Source organism: Macaca fascicularis, chromosome 13 (assembly GCF_037993035.2).
Source record: "Macaca fascicularis isolate 582-1 chromosome 13, T2T-MFA8v1.1".
NCBI lineage: Eukaryota > Metazoa > Chordata > Mammalia > Primates > Cercopithecidae > Macaca > Macaca fascicularis.
Genome location: NC_088387.1, coordinates 58,434,366 through 58,451,197, shown reverse-complemented (window position 1 = coordinate 58,451,197; position 16,832 = coordinate 58,434,366). Strand labels below are relative to the sequence as shown.

The 16,832-nt window shown below is 35.8% G+C and overlaps 1 protein-coding gene across 17 annotated transcripts in view; it reads right to left on the bottom strand.

Moving 5' to 3' along the window:
• The window catches only part of WDPCP (WD repeat containing planar cell polarity effector), a 487,362-nt gene that overhangs the window by 384,970 nt on the left and 85,560 nt on the right, over positions 1-16,832 (bottom strand). For all 17 annotated transcript variants that reach the window (XR_012422331.1, XR_001484464.4, XR_012422332.1 and 14 more), the window contains exon 2: positions 149-233. Coding sequence is in view for 10 of the 17 variants with exons in the window: in XM_015433598.3 (XP_015289084.2) it covers positions 149-209 (61 nt within the window). In the remaining 7 variants the exon portion in view is untranslated. The remainder of the gene's footprint in view (positions 1-148; positions 234-16,832) is intronic.

Genomic DNA, 16,832 nt, shown 5'->3' with positions numbered 1-16,832 from the left:
AATTATTTTCCATTAACCAGTTTTTCATTAAGAATAAAGAAAGAATGCAACTCCAGCTGGAGAATTCAGACTCTAACCTTTGCTAGTACTTATTTATAATGGTGTAACATATTTGAAAAATATTGAAATTAATCCAGAGCTCATTTACCCGCAATGTGTAAGGTATTCTTCAAAGACCACAGGTGCAGTTCAGTCAAGCAGAAAGACATCTGATGGCAGAAGGAATCTCTGTCCTGTTTAAAAAATAATTAAAAAGAAGTGCCAATTAATTATCTTCTATTGCCAATAAAACCAAGATACCTTAAAAATAGTAAAAAGAATCATTCACCACAACTGTTATTTGAAATATGGTCCATTAGAATAAACATGCTCTAGTGTATCCTTGGTTAACCATCCAGAAATAAACTCTAGAAAGAGGAAAAATACACTCCTTTTCCTGGATTTAGTATGTCATCACATTGAGAAATGTGGTAAGAAGAATATATATAGTATTTAGGTTTTCAATAGCATATGTTTGGTTAAGGCTCTGAGTATATTTAGAATTATTTAGTATTTAAGCATTTTTTTTAAGTTTTATTTTTAAGGAAAGGAAACATCTGTTGGTAGTTATTAAGTACGAGCACATTTTGTGGTACATCTTTGGTATATAAAGCAAATATTTACAATATCCTACATACAAACAGGCTAATTAAAGTGAAATTTGCAAGGTAAATGGTATATAGTTACTATTATAAGAAACATAATTACTTAAAAGTAAACTCTGAAACCACATTAGCATTCAGCTTAGTATGTTAATCTGCATGTCATGATGGATCCAGATATTTTATTCTGTGGGGTTTTTTTTTGAAAAAACAAGATGGTAATAATATACATCTTGTATTCCCCCTAGCAGGGGCTAGGGATGGACACTATCAATACTTTTCTTTTTAATCAAATACTACCTCATTGATTTAGACTGATTGGGAGAAGGCTAGCCTGCATTAGAAAAAAGGTCAACATTTTACAAATGTTTGAAAGGAATTTATATAATTTTCAAATGTTTGCTTGGAAATACATATAGTACTACACTGTATTTATGTTATACTACATATTAGAAATACATACAATAACTTAAACTATGGACATTTTATTTATAGAATCATGAAAGAAATGTTCTTTCCAGTAAACTTCTGAATGATGAAGCTTGAAAAATATTTTAAGACATTTTAATGGAGGAAATATCCTTCAGCTTCTTTAACATTAGGAGTGACTAAAAATATTTCCCATAGTATCCATATGGTTGATAATCCGAAATAACTTCAGACATAGTACAAACTTCTTTGGCCTGCCCTTCATCCTTACATTTATGTGACCTCAATGCACTTACAATCAAGAAACAGATGCATGTTGAACTAATGCGATACAGTATGCTACGGACTGAAACAGCAGAGTGAAAAATGTGGCAGCACAGAAGAGGGGCCCAATCCTGACTGAACAGCTGGGCTGTGAGAAAGCTCAGAGAAGTTGTTAAATGTTAGTGGGTCCTCAAAGAAGGATAGGATTTCACCAGATGATGATGATGATGATGATGATGATGATGATGATGATGATGATGGAGAAAAAGATGAGGAAGAAAATGATGGTGAACAACAGACAACACTTACTTGTTCTGAATATTTTACATGTATTAACTCTCTTAATCCTCATAGCTACTCTTTGAGGTAGTACCATCAGTATTCCTATAATGAGGAAACTGAGGCACAGAGTGGTCACATAGCAAGCAGGTGGTGAAGGCTTTGGATCTACACAGACTAGCTCCAGAGTCTGTTTGCAACCACAGTATTCTACTGTATTGGGGTAGACAGCGTTAAGGAAGGGAGTATATATAGTATATATAGCATGACCCGGTCGGGTGCAGTGGCTCATGCCTGTAATCCCAGCACTTTGGGAGGCCGAGGTGGATGGATCACGAGGTCGGGAGATCAAGACCAGCCTGGTCAACATGGCAAAACTCCGTCTCTACTAAAAATACAAAAAATTAGCTGGGCATGGTGGCGGGCGCCTGTAGTTCCAGCTACTGGGGAGGCTGAGGCAGGAGAATGGCGAGAACCCGGGAGGCGGAGCTTGCTGTGAGCTGAGATCGTGCCACTGCACTCCAGCCTGGGCAACAGAGAAAGACTCCATCTCAAAAAAAAAAAAGAGATGGCATGACCCAAGGATGAAAGTAGATTAAGGTGCACAGTGGATAGTGATAGAAAGGTGAAGCTAGAAAGGGTAAGGAGGAAACAGGCTACAATAGTAAATTTTGGGTTGATCTGAATTTACTTTCTTCCATGCATTAAATGCCTTTAAAGGTAAGAGATGAAATAAGGAATCCCTCAATCCCCAGATCTGCCCTGCTGTGCCTAAATGCTGGCTGCCATTGTATACAGGTTTGGAGTTGGAAAGCTAGTGGACTGCATTACTAAGAGAAAGAATGCAGTTCATTATCAGCAAGCAGTAGAGAAAAAGGGATATTAAGCTAGTTACTAATTTTTCAGTTAAACTGAGTATTATCTTTCAGAGTTGTCACTTTGGAAGTGACTCTAGTGAGCCTACTATTACTGAAAATGTTTCCAATGCAGTGTTCTTTGGAATTGCTTTCAGTTAGTTTTATGAGGCTAATTTTAGAATTGTCATCTTACAGTTAAGCTTTTTTCTTAACTAAAATACTTACCGTATTAGAATATGTAAACTGCAGCCTTTTCATTTGGAAATGTGAGGTCTGGAATGTTTGTTTTAAAATATCAGTTAATGAATTAAATATTTATTTTTCATCTATTTAGCTTAATGTGTAGATTCTAGAATCTGCCTGCCTGTTTTCTTATTCTAATTTCTCAGCTTAGTAGCTAACTTGGACAAATTACCTAACTTCTCTATTTCTAAGAGTCCCCAGCTATAAAATGGGTATAATAAAGTACCTACATCAGGACTGCTTTCAGGATACACTTACTCAATTACCTTAACACTGCAGTTGCTGCTTGCTGTTACTCAGTATATCTATCACTATGCAAATTTGTATGGAAAAAAATAAAACAATAAATATGATCTCTGACCTTATGTGGTAATCTCACAGTATGAAATAAATAACTACTAAGTACAATAGGCGGTTTATGAAGGAAAAACATCCAGATGTGGAGAAGTTACTATACAAGAGAAGGTATTTGAATTAGGACATGCAAATGGGTTAATATTCCATTGCAAGTAAGAAAGAAAAGAGATGGTAAAACAGGTGTATACTTCCTCTGACATTCAGCATCAAAAGTCACCAACTTCTATACTATACTAGAAAAATAAGTTATATTCCTCAATTTAGTTTTTATTCAGATACCAGTAATACTAATTTATGACAACTTGCATAAGACAAGGCTGAAGTTTAGCTGTTTGTTGCTATATAAAAAGTCTTATCATGTAAATTAAATACAGATAAAATTTTATAGATAAAACCAAAAGACTGCACCTTTACTTACACATCAAAAGAAGATAACACTTGAAATTCTGTATTTCAGTTTAAATCAATTTAGTAATAATTTGTCAAAACTTTCTCCTGATAACAGAAATGGAGAGTGTAGTGTAGTTTTCATTATAATCTACACTGGCTATTTCTAAGAGGCAGAAAAACACCTTTTACTTGAAAAACTGATAGGTCCACTCCCCATATCTTCATTAAGTTTGAAAGTCCTAAATTAATCAAAAATTATAGTGTTTCAAGGAGAATAAGCAAAATGAGATCTGTGAAGAGCTTCAAAGCCAAGAGTCAAGCCATTAATTCTCTACATTTGAACACGGGAAATCCTGAGCATAGTACAGTATAGAGTCTATGACCTGGACTTGTCTTCCAGCTCAGCACCCACGATCCATATGTAGGTCCAATGGTGGTGGGAAGACTGAGAAAAATATACAAGATATTTCTCAAAATGCTCTGATGTACAAACAACACTGTTCTAGTTTCCCATTAAAAAGCACAGGATGAAAGAAGGAGAGAGACATTCTCCTCCTACTTATTAAAGGACCCCTTTGTGGCCCCACAAGGGACCTATCATATAAGGATGGGGAAGCTGGCCAGGCGCGGTGGCTCACACCTGCAATCCCAGCACTTTGGGAGGCCAAGGCAGATGGATCACTTGAGGCCAAGAGTTCGAGACCAGCCTGACCAACATGGCAAAACCCAATCTCTACTAAAAATACAAAAATTAGCTGGGCATGGTGGCACACACCTGTAATCCCAGCTACTTGGGAGGCTGAGGCAGAAGAATCTCTGGAACCCGGGAGGCAAAGGTTGCAGTGAGTCAAGATCATGCCACTGCACTCCAGCCTAGGCGACAGAGTGAGACTCCATCTCAAAAAAAAAAAAAAAGAATGGAGAAGTGGCTGCAGGAAGTGGTGTGCAGCAGAAAGTAAGCAGGAATGGTGAATGTGGTGGTATCCAGACAAAGCAGAATCTGTATCCAGCAAAAGCAGACATGGGTGGTCAAGGAGTGGCCTGTATCATCTGAAGAAATAGCAGCAATAATTAGCAAGTAGTGGGTTCATGGATGAGAAGAAAATGGCCAATGTCCATTAGTAGATGACTGGACTGGTTTATCAACAAAATGTCACAACTCTTGTGGATTCCCCAAGATCTGTGTGATTAAGGAGGGAGCTTTGCAAGTGGTCATGCATTAGCGGGGGAGTGGGGAGAAGACAGTCAAATGTGGGTTATTCATCCTCCTTTTTTCCTTAACTTCAAATATCTCCCAAGAAGATCAGGTAAAACTAAAGAAAATTAATGGAGTAAATAAAACAAGTGTGTAAAAATCTATAATAATAAGTAGATGGGCAAGGTGGGAGAGGACCAAATCAATATCCTTTTTAGTCTTCAAGCTTTATATGTCCTGCAGGTTTTTTTAAAGGACACAAGCTTTTTAAAGACCTCTAAACATCTTGAATCTTACTCAAGTGTGCCACCAGTTAAAAACAATGCTGGTAATTTCCTGGTTTGAAAAATCTGCCTGGAGGAAGTAGTCAAGACTAAGCTTGTATTATTCAAATATTGTATTTGTGTATAAATATTTGTTTTGCAACCCCATCACAAAGTAGGCAAAGGATATGAACAGACATTTCTCAAAAGAAGACATTCATATAGCCAACAGACACATGAAAAAATGCTCATCATCACTGGCCATCAGAGAAATGCAAATCAAAACCACAATGAGATACCATCTCACACCAGTTAGAATGGCAGTCACTAAAAAGACAGGAAACAACAGGTTCTGGAGAGGATGTGGAGAAATAGGAAGACTTTTACACTGTTGGTGGGACTGTAAACTAGTTCAACCATTATGGAAAACAGTATGGCGATTCCTCAAGGATCTAGAACTAGAAGTACCATTTGACCCAGCCATCCCATTACTGGATATATACCCAAAGGATTATAAATCACGCTGCTATAAAGACACATGCACACGTATGTTTACTGCGGCACTATTCACAATAGCAAAGACTTGGAATCAACCCAAATGTCCATCAGTGACAGACTGGATTAAGAAAATGTGGCACATATACACCATGGAATACTATGCAGTCATAAAAAAGGATGAGTTTGTGTCCTTTGTAGGGACATGAATGCAGCTGGAAACCATCATTCTCAGCAAACTATCACAAGAACAGAAAACCAAGCACCACATGTTCTCACTCATAGGTGGGAACTGAACAATGAGATCACTTGGACTCGGGAAGGGGAACATCACACACCGGCGTCTATCATTGGGAGGGGGGAGGGGGGAGGGATTGCACTGGGAGTTATACCTGATATAAATGACCTGTTGATGGGTGCTGACGAGTTGATGGGTGCAGCACACCAACATGGCACAAGTATACATATGTAACAAACCTGCACGTTATGCACATGTACCCTAGAACTTAAAGTATAATAATAATAAAAAATAAAAAATAAAAATAAAAATAAATAGTTGTTTTGAAGGAGAGAAGAAAAGAATTTCAGAAGAATGCTGAGTTCTGCATTTTCAGAAGGGGGTGTGGGCAGGGATTAAAAAGGTAGTGAAATAGTCAGGGGGCATCTACCAAAGTAAGCTGAGCAATGCTGCCCCACTTAGTGCCCTTGTACATTTCTCTGATCAATAAAACCCAATGTACATGGCATAGAACTGTAATAAAAGTAGCTGTATTGGGAGAAATGAATGAAAGAATGAATGAATAAAACATATAGCAAGTTGTCCAACTATTTAATATTGAATAGGAAAAAAGAATTATCCAAATGAAAATAGTAGAATGAAAAACCCAAACAAAAAATCACCCATAATGTAACTTCATTTATTTTTAAACACCTTTTTAACTTTTACAATTTGCTCTTTAATTATATAAGGCTGTTGATGACAGTCTCAGAAGGCCACTTTGAATCCAAGCTTCCTACATGAGACAATAAACAGCATGATTTAAATTAAGCTTCACGTACGTTTAGGACGGCTGCTCTTTTTTATACAGGGGGCAATCTATGATTGCCCAAATTTTGAGGACAGAGATGTGAGACTCCTAGAAAGCCCCTTTTCACTTTCTACTTACATCCTTAAAAATTTTCAGTGTTTAATACCTTCACTCCAATTTGGGTTACATTAGAGTAAATTAATGTTTATTTGTCTTAAGAATAATTTTACTAATTATTTTGAGAAAGTAATATGCAAATTTTGAGAAAATAAATTTTGAGAAAGTAATATGCAAAATAGAAATAGTTTCACTAGTATACTGTTGATAATCTCCTTTTGAAAAATAAAATATATGTTTTAGAAGTAGAGATTACTTGCCACTGAATAAATCTGCAAAATACCTGTACTCTCCCCAGGGTAAAGTATGCTATGCAGTTCCCCAGTTTAAGTCAGCTATTTTGGTAGCCACGGGAAGGACAGGAAGCTTGAGGGCAAAGAAAATCCAAATGTGAAACATGATAGCAAAGAAAGAATTAAGAAATAGAAGACATTGCTGTAGTTATAACAAGGATAAATCATAGCATGGCATCAATAAGACATTTAACATGGATGTATATCAGCAGAAGACTGCAAAGAACCTAAGGTAAATAAGGAGACCTCAAGCTTAGACTAACCTATTGTACCCAAAGAATGGAGTACTAGAAACAATGGCTCATTTGTACCTCACAGGACCTTATGAGATTTAAATACCAATTAAATATCACAAACACTTTGAGCACTTTATGTATATGTTTACTGAGTCACAGATACAAAGTTTTATAGAATGGGCCTCTACTATGAAACACCATATAATCAGGGTAGCAGATAAAATAATCACAAAAACAATATGAAGTGTGTGGTAAGTGCTAATTTGGCAACATAAAAAAAGGGCTAGGGGGGTTCAAAGGGCATTTGAGGATTGTCAGATTTTGCTAGAGGGAGATAGATAAAAAGGAGGGAACAATACCCAAAAGTATAAATTAGAAAGATGCAAGGCTTATTTGAGGAATAATAAACAATCTGATTTGGTGCACAGGTAGAAGAGATAAATCAGGGCCATAATAAGGAAGTGTTTGCCAAGCTCAGGAATTAGGACTTTATATTTGCTAGGTAGCTAACTAGGAGTAAGGAAGTTTCTAATCTGGGAAGGTATTTTTAAAAAGAATAACCAATAGATCAGAATTGTTGTTGGAAGATTAACTGGTAGGTAAAATATTGGAGGAGTGAAGGAAAGTTTGATACAAGTGACCTGATAGAAAGGTATTAAAGGAACAGATAACACTAATATTCAGTAACAAAGACCTGAATTGGGATGGTGGCAGCTGGAATATAACGAAAGAAAGGGATTAAGTGATCTTTTGAAGAAAGAATCAACAGCATATGGGCACCGGTAAGGGAGTAAGAGAAAAGAATCTGGAGTGACCATCAATGGATGGGGATCTGGTTACTGCCCATATAGTGCCCCTTGCCTTGACCATGCCTTCACTGAACAGGCATGCCTGCATCATCATGTGCCCAGTAAATGGGTGCCAGTGCATTCCATCTGTTCACAATGACTGCCTCAACTACTCAACCCACACACCTCAATGTTCCTAGCTACTAACCTGGCTACGTGGTCTCCTATTTTACTTCTACCTTGCCCCTCAGTTTGTAACTCTGGCTCTTCTTCTTAAACTGTGATTCAACTTCTTCATCCTGTCAAAGAACCCATGAATACTATTCTTCTTCGCCACACCTAGTTCCCAGGAACCCCTTACCCAGACTTATTCCCACCTAGTTGATCCTAGTTTCAAGGGCAGGACTTGGATTGAAACACACATAGAAACAGGTTAGTCTCGAAGAAGAGCAAGTTTTGTTAATAAGTTGAATTTTAGACTCAGTGGGAGATAAAGGTACAAGGAAGTGCTCTGGGTAGATATGCCTAGCTGGTAGCTAGAAATACAGAAGAGAGGCCTGGACTACATAAAAACTACTTTGGAATTTTCTAAATAGAGAGTAAAGCCATTGAGTAAGATCACAGAAGAAACATAAAGTCAAAGATAGATAGTCTGGTAATTCTCCAATAAAGAGTCAATTTAAAAGGCAGACTAAGATAATACAGTGTCAAGAAAGCCTCGAAAGAGAAAATGGGGTGTGTGTGTGTGTGTGTGTGTGTGTGTCTGTGTGTGTGTGTCTGTGTCTGTGTGTGTGTGTGAAGTGGTTATACAGGGATCAAACTTGTTGGTTCTGAATTTTAATGTAGAGATGACCTCAATATGATTTAATGAGAAGTAATGTTTTATCAAGTACATACAAATTAAGTCTGCTAAAGGTGTGGTTCTATTGTTCTGAATGCTGGGCTGTAAGCCAAAAATGCCTTCATTCTAATCCTGCTATGACAAACTGACTCCAAATCATTTAACTTCTACCTCAATTTCCCCACCTGCAAAAATAGGGATAATGATATTGACCTACATTTGTAAGGGTGTTGTAAGGATTAACTAGTATTATATAATGCTTTGAAGATGAAAAGTGCTCAGCATTATTAGTGAGTATTACATAACTACTTGTCTATAATACCAAAAATGTTATCCTTTAATTTTAGGCAAATAGCAATTATCAAATAAATGTTCTAACTCCCTTAGTGATATTTACCTTCTAATGTTATTATTAAATTTATTATTAAATGTGTATCTAGATCTCTTTTACAAGTGTCATCTCATGGTATATAAAGTTCTAAATCAGTTCAGAAGCCTAGGACACTTTTTCAACCTAAATATTAAGTGTAAGTATTCAGGACATATTTATTTGAAAATGAGCAACTACTGCAAGTATTCAATAAATACCAAAGGTAATATTTTTAATTATAAAATTTCAGATTTAACAAATAACACTAAGCAACTAAATAGAAGCAAAATGCAAAAGCACAAAGCATTATGTTAAAAATACTATCTAAGTCCCTATTTTTAAAACAAGCTTTATAACCTCAAAGTGTGCAAAAAATGAAGACAGAAAGCCAGGTGCAGAGGCTCACATCTATAATCCAAGGACTTTAGGAGGCCGAGGTAGAAGGATTGCTCTAAGTCAGGAGATCAAGATCAGCCTGAGCAACATAGTAAGACCCTGTCTCTACAAAAAATAAATAAAAATTAGGCAGGTATGGTGGCACTTGCTTGTATACCTAGCTACTCAGGAGGTTGAGAGAGGAGGATGGCTCAAGCCTAGGAGTTGGAGAGTGCAATGAGCTATGATCCTGCCACTGCACTCCAGCCTAGGTGACAGAGCAAGACCAAGTCTCAAAAAAAAAAAAAAAAAAAAAAAAAAAAAAAAAACCCTTTTAAATGCATTAGGCCTCTGTGTGGTCTTTTGTTTGTTTCTTTCTTTTTTGGAGATGGAGTTTCACTCTTGTCAGCCAGGCAGGAGTGCAGTGGCGCGATCTCAGCTCACTGCAACTTCCACCTCCCAGTTTCAAGCGATTCTCCTGCCTCAGTCTCCCAAGTAGCTGGGATTACAGGTGTGAGCCACCACATCAGGTTAATTTTGTATTTTTAATAGAGACAGCATTTCACCATGTTGGCCAGGCTGGTCTCAAACTCCTGACCTCAGGTAATCTGCCAGCCTCAGTTTCCCAAAGTGCTGGAATTACAGGTGTGAGCCACCAGGCCCAACAGGTCTTTTGTTTCTTTCAGGTTTTAACATTACAATAGTAACACGTACTTATTGTTTTTTAAAAAATGCAAACATACAGAAGTATTTGATGTAAAAATTAATGTGTTCTCCTCCAAGCTGCCCTCCTCACTCTGAAGGAAGCCACTGCACAGTGTGGCATGTGGCCTTCCAGACTTTCTAAATGTACTTACAACACATGCACACCCATACTGACTTGTTTGTTTTGCATTTTCATAAAGATAAAATTTTTTTTAGATATACAATTTGCTTTGTTCACTGAACACCACATCATGGATACTCTGTTAGCATAAACAGATAGATCTACCTAAGTTTTTAATAGCCACAATATGTTCAATTGAATAGTGACCATAATTGACTTATCCATTCTCTTAATAAACAATCTGTTTCTAATTTTTGCCTTACAAATAATATAACCATGAAAATATACATGCACACTTTACATTTTGATAGGTATTGCCAAATTAGCCTCCAAAATGATTGGTAAATTTACATTTCCACCCATAACATGACTGTACTTTTTCCAATATCCTCAACAGCATGCAGCACTATCCAAGTTTTAAGTTGTTGCCAACCTGGTAGGTGAAAATTTATCTTGTAATTTTAAGTTTCATTTTTCCATTCATTAATGAAACCAAATATCTTTTTATGGATTTTTAAAACAATTTGTTCCCTCTATAAATTACCTGTTCCTATATTTTGCTCATCTTTCTATTAAGTTCCTTATCCCTATGTGTGTATGAATAATATTAATTCTTTGTTATGAAGTTTGTGCATGTTTAGTCATTTAAAATTTTTTTCACTAACATTATATATGAAGAAAATAAGAGAATGTAGAAACGGATTTAAAAAAAAAAACTGGGCATAATATAAAAAGCTCTTTAAACTCAATTAAGCTAGTGCTATGCAAAGTGCCAGAGATTTAGACCCCAGCCAGACTGTGGTTCTTCACAGCTGCTAACCACTGGTCAGACGATGCTATTTCAACATGAAGCAAAAGGTGACAGATTTCTATGTTCCAAGATAATCTGTGCATCATTCTTACTAAAAGCGGTTAGAACAAATTCTATGCCTAGAAAGAAAAGTGGGAATCACTTCACTTTCCTCAAAGAAATTGTGGCAAAAATCTTTAAAAATCTTCTGTTATAGTTAAATTTGGAAAATATTTCTCTAGGGCATTGTTCAAACGGTTTAATTCACTTAATCAAATAGATCTTGTCAATTTAACATTTTCCATATTATAAGCAGTTTTGACATTTAGACAATTTATCAATGGCTTCTTCATTGTGGTCTGCTTCCTCTTCTTTCTACTCATTACATGCAACAAATTAAATTTCACTAATATTTAAAGATCGGTGCTGACCTTTGCATAGTCATTTTCTAGGTTCCTATTAATACAAACATCTTGTTTGCTAATGCTCATTTTAAATATTTTGCTGCACACAATTTTCCATTATCCCAAAGAGACTTGTATCTAGTTGAAGTGCATTTTTTCCATGACCTCAAAAAATAACTGCAATAGTTTATATCAGGCATTGGGGGGAAGTATGCCTGCATAAGCAAATAACAATAATCATCATCATCCTCTCTTACCACCTCCACTCAACACAGATACCTACTTTTCTGACCTTCAAAAATATGAACTTCATTCTTTTTAGGATGTACCTCAACCACAACAATAAACGGACATAGAAAACATAAATGTTAGCAATGTAACAATGATAATTAATTCTAGATTAAAACTCTGTAAGTATAATTTTATGCTACACTTGAATAAATAGAAAAAAAAATGTAACTTTGAAGAGAAAATAAATTGAATTTCAGGAATAACTCCTAAATAGCTAAAATAAAGGCAAGAGAACACTGAAATGCTCTTATCTAAACCAATGCTTAAATATCAAAATAATTTGTCAATTCAAGGTTATTGTTTTGAAAAGCATAGAAATCAAAGACTGTTATGAAGTGAGCTAGAATGAAAAAAATAAGAGAAATCCTTTATCTACACATAGAAAAGATAGTGGAAAATTTTGGAGTGGCCCGCAGCTATACCACCTCTACCTTGTCAGATTTCACTTGTCAACACTTTGATGACAGATTGCTACCCACTCCTCTGAAAAACAAACTCTAGTAAGTGCTGAAAGAAATGGCTTCTTATAAAAAGTGAAATATCTCATGCAACTTGATAGTTGTATACTTTTAAATATTTCTTTTCCAAAAGAGACCTGAAAAACTGTTTTCTATGGCTTCTAGAAAAACTTAGAAGTTAAAGAACCCTCCTAACATGGGGAAGAGAAAGGTGGATAACATTTTAAAATACCTACTAAATGCACTTTATATTCATTACTTCATTTAATCCTCACAAGAGCCTTCTGAAATTATGTACCAAATTGTGTGTGTGTGTGTGTGTGTGTGTGTTACATATTTTTTCATGTATTCTTAAAACTATTTTTCTGGGCAGGGAATAGCAGTTTCTCCAAAGAGTCCATGTGCCTCCTCTCCCATAAATCAACTCTGACAGGCCCTAAACCCCTTAATTTACAAATATGGAAACTGAAATCTATGAGGGTAATTTGTACAAATTCAATCATCTTGTTAGAGAAACAATTAGGACTAAAATTTCTGTCCACAGATTATCTGTGCAGTGCTCTTTCAACTCTCTTTCCCTCTGCCTAAGTGCTATGCTAAATGGAGCCTTTTGACCCCTGAGACAAATGTCAGTTTAGACTTGTATAATTAATCCATGGAAAGGGATATCTATGGAAACTATCTTCTGACAAACTTTTATTTTAATTTACTTTGCTTAGAAAGCTCTTGGAGAAAGTTAACTGAATGACTAAGGAGTATTTTAAATTAGTATATCAATAGTTTATAAGTAAATTGATGTATCTAAATATTGGATTAAATTTGATATTTCTTATGCCCTAAAGAATCTTCCCACTATTGCCTAGCAAACTTCACAGATGATATAAAAGTAAACTCCGATATGAATCATTAATATTTATGGCTGATTGGTAAATAAAGTCTTCCTGTTAAGTTACCGTGTTATATCGCAGAAGATTTATTTCTATTTTGACTACCCTTATTTGGTAGTGGCACCCATTAAGTTCTCAGCCCCTTAGTCTTTATGGCAAGTTCTTAATGAAATGTAAACAAGCCCTAAATAGTCACAATTTATAAGAATTCTTCAGTGAATTCTTTAATATTGTAATTGGATCTTCCTTCACTTTCTTCCCTGATTGTTTGCTTTCAACTTTACTAACAGTTTGTCACAGTGTTCTCAGTTATATAAAATTTTTAGTATTTTGTTTCAATGGTTGAATAGAGAACCAAAGTAGATAACTTAGGAAAGAACAGCCTTTTCTTATTGAAATGAAAGCCTGTGAATAAACCACCAAGGTCCCCTGAGAAGGGATCAATTTCACCATAATATATTTAACACAGGCATACATCATCAGCTTAAAATGTTAATGCCCTAATATAGTAGGAAATTATTCCCTGATATTTAAAAATCAGTAGAATAAAATAAGGAAGATTCTAGATTACGATCATGTTTTGCCCTAAAGCCCAAACAAGTTAAGGTTAACAAAAATGTTTCCTATGCTTTTTTAGTTCTATATTAAGACATAGAAGAGTAAATGGAAAAACATATTTGAAAATTTGTAGCAAATAATTGTTCAATAAATGTGTTTCTCTTTCATGAATATTCAATATCCTTAAAATAATGAGTCTGATCTCAAAAATACCTATGTGAAAAAAAGAAGTTTCACTGGATATCATTTTATCTTCCAATTATTTTTAGTGTGGTTCAACCTACATTTCCAAAGCATCTACTAAGTGCAACCACTGAGCGGCACCATGCTAGGCATTCACAACATGAAGTTAACAAGCCAAAGAACTTGTTCTTGAGGAGATCAAAACTTAGTGGGGAGCTTGGGGATGGAGGAGAAAAATAATGAATACAATTACATCAGAGTATGGCAAATAAAATAGAACCATGTCCAGGAATTTAGTACAAAGAAGAGAGTTATAATTTCTAGTATCTAACAAAATCTCTATCGCAATAAAAATAGAAATCATATATTCATTTTCAGAACCTGAAACTTCTTTAAAGAAAATGAATATCAAGCATGTGATCCACAAAAATTTACTAATTCTAAAGTCACTGTAATTCACACTTGAGAGTTTCTGAAATTTTATGTATCTTATAATCAATGTGTATATTTAATATAGTGTTGTTTTCATCAAACTTGCACCTAAATAAACAGTACCTTACAACCAATGGTAAATTAGAAACAAGGAAACACAGTATATATGCCAGTGCTTGATTTCCTTTGGCAGCAAGACCAGCTCCAAATGACTTGGCAACATATACAAAGTCCTACATAGAGGACCATCTGAAAAAAGATGGGGGATTGAGCACATGTAGTTATCTGCATGCCCTTCCAAATTCTCACAAAAATGACAAAGGAGAGAAAAAAAAAAAAACCTCACAAGGCAAAGGAATTAGTGGCAAGGTAACCACAAAACAGATGTCATCAAAATTTTGGAGGGTAAAAAGCAGATGGGCAAGAGATAACTGACAATAAATCTGAGAAAGCAGAAAGCAAGTACCAATGGCAGGGTGGATGAAGTCAAAAAGCACATGTACTGGAACCCTAGAGAAGCTCAGAAACTGGAAGCACCAAGTACTTCTGAAGAAATGGCTGTGCTTAGAACTGAAAACAAGAGAACTGTTTGAAAGTCTATGGATATAATACTTAGAATTCTAGGTGCTCTTCCCTGCCATCACAGTTGGCCAATGATCTCTCCCTACCACAGAAGAAAATTGAAAATGGACTCTCGAGAGATTATATCAAAGCAACATCTTAAGAAGTAAAACATTGCTGAGAGTGGCAAGGCTATGCTGAAAATAGGGAGAAAAGGAACTTCTGGAAATAAAAATATGAGAGCCAAAACAAAATCAAACAAAAGAAGATTTAAAAGATACTTTTGAGGAAGTAGAAAAAAAAGAAAGAAAAAAAGAAACACACAGAGAAAGAGAGAGAGAGAAGGAGTTTGGGTCATCAGTCCCAGTGATTATTAGACATCAGACTAAGACAAAAAACAGACACAATGGAAGAAAAGAAATTATGAAGAAATAATGCAAGAAAATTCCCCAGAACTGAAGTACATGACCTTCTCTGTTGAAAGAAATCGCTAAGTACCCAATACAATGAATTACAAAAGATACAATCCCTATGCATATTACTGTGAAATCTCAAAACACTGGAGATAAATCAAATATACTAAAAGTTTGCAGAGAAGGGAAAAAAATAGGTCACATAAAAAGGATCAGGGCAACAGACTTTCTCAATCGCAACACTGGGAGTTGTTAGAAGACAAAGCAGTTGTGCTTTCAATTTCTGAAAGAAAATTATTTACTACCTATAATTCTATATCTAGCCAAATTGTCCCTTGAGTGTGAGGTTAGAAAAAAACATTCAGAGGGCCAAAGTCTCAAAAATTAACAATCATGTATTATTTTTAAGGAAGTTACTGGAGGATGTGTCTCACCAAAGGATGAAATAAACCCAAGAAGGAGGATGATATAGAATCCAGGAAGGGAACAAAACTGGACGGAGAATGGGTTTGACGAATTGACAGAAGTAGGCTTCAGAAGGTGGGTACTAACAAACTCCACTGAGCTAAAGGAGCATGTTCTAACACAATGCAAGGAAGCTGAAAACCTTGAAAAAAAATTAGAGGAATTGCTAACTAGAATAACCAGTTTAGAGAAGAACATAAATGACCTAATGGAGCTGAAAAACACAGCACGAGAACTTCGTGAAGCATACACAAGTATAAATAGCTGAATTGATCAAGCGGAAGAAAGGATTTCAGAGATTGAAGATCAACTTAATGAAATAAAGTGTGAAGACAAGATTTCAGAAAAAAGAATGAAAAGGAACAAACAAAGCTTGCAAGAAATATGGGACTGTATGAAAAGACCAAGCCTACATTTGATTGGTGTACCTGAAAGTGACGGGGAAAATGGGACCAAGTAGGAAAACACTCTTCAGCGTATTTTCCAGGAGAATTTCCCCAACCTAGCAAGACAGGCCAACATTTAAATTCAGGAAATACAGAGAACACCATAAAGATGCTCCTCAAGAAGATCAACCCCAAGACAACTGATCATCAGATTCACCAAGGTTGAAATGAGGGAAAAAATGTTAAGTGAAGCCAGAGAGAAAGGTCGGGTTACCCACAAAGGAAAGCCCATCAGGCTAACAGCGGATCTCTCCGCAGAAATCCTACAAGCCAGAAGAGACTGGGGGCTAATAAGCAACTTTCTTAAAGAAAAGAATTTTCAACCCGGAATTTCATATGCAACCAAACTAAGCTTCATAAGTGAAGGAGAAATAAAGTCCTTTACAGACAAGCAAATGCTGAGGGATTGTGTCACCACCAGGCCCACCTTATAAGAGGCCTGAAGGAAGCACTAAATATGGAAAGGAAAAACCAGTACCAGCCACTGCAAAAACAAAGCAAAATCTAGAGACCATCGACACTATCAAGAAACTGCATCAACTAACAGGCAAAATAACTAGCTAACATCATAATGACAGGATCAAATTCACACATAACAATATTACCCTTAAATGTAAACTGGTGAAATGCCCCAACTAAAGGGCACAGATGAGCAAA